Source organism: Camelina sativa, unplaced genomic scaffold (genome assembly GCF_000633955.1).
Source record: "Camelina sativa cultivar DH55 unplaced genomic scaffold, Cs unpScaffold11364, whole genome shotgun sequence".
NCBI lineage: Eukaryota > Viridiplantae > Streptophyta > Magnoliopsida > Brassicales > Brassicaceae > Camelina > Camelina sativa.
Genome location: NW_010932409.1, coordinates 1 through 371, shown reverse-complemented (window position 1 = coordinate 371; position 371 = coordinate 1). Strand labels below are relative to the sequence as shown.

General features: G+C 47.7%; 1 protein-coding gene across 1 annotated transcript; it reads left to right on the top strand.

Annotated features, from left to right (window-relative positions):
- Positions 1-6: 6 nt before the first annotated feature.
- LOC109131987 (eukaryotic translation initiation factor 2 subunit alpha homolog) lies at positions 7-360 on the top strand (the record flags this gene model as incomplete). The annotated part of the gene is made up of 1 exon (XM_019243146.1): positions 7-360. A coding segment is annotated over one exon (354 nt), but the record flags the coding sequence as incomplete, so codon positions are not given.
- Positions 361-371: the final 11 nt, after the last annotated feature.

Here is a 371-nt window from a genome sequence, read left to right as displayed (position 1 = left end):
GAGTGTCGGATGTACGAGTCGAAGTATCCAGAGGTGGATATGGCGGTGATGATCCAGGTGAAGAACATCGCCGATATGGGAGCTTACGTTTCTCTGCTGGAGTACAACAACATCGAAGGAATGATCCTCTTCTCTGAGCTCTCCCGTCGTCGGATCCGAAGTGTGAGCAGTTTGATTAAGGTCGGGAGAATTGAGCCTGTCATGGTCCTGCGTGTGGACAAAGAGAAAGGTTACATTGATCTGAGCAAACGTAGGGTTAGCGAGGAGGATATCTCAACTTGTGAAGAGAGGTACAACAAGAGCAAGCTTGTCCATTCTATCATGCGCCATGTTGCTGAGACTCTATCTCTTGATTTGGAGGTATGATCTTT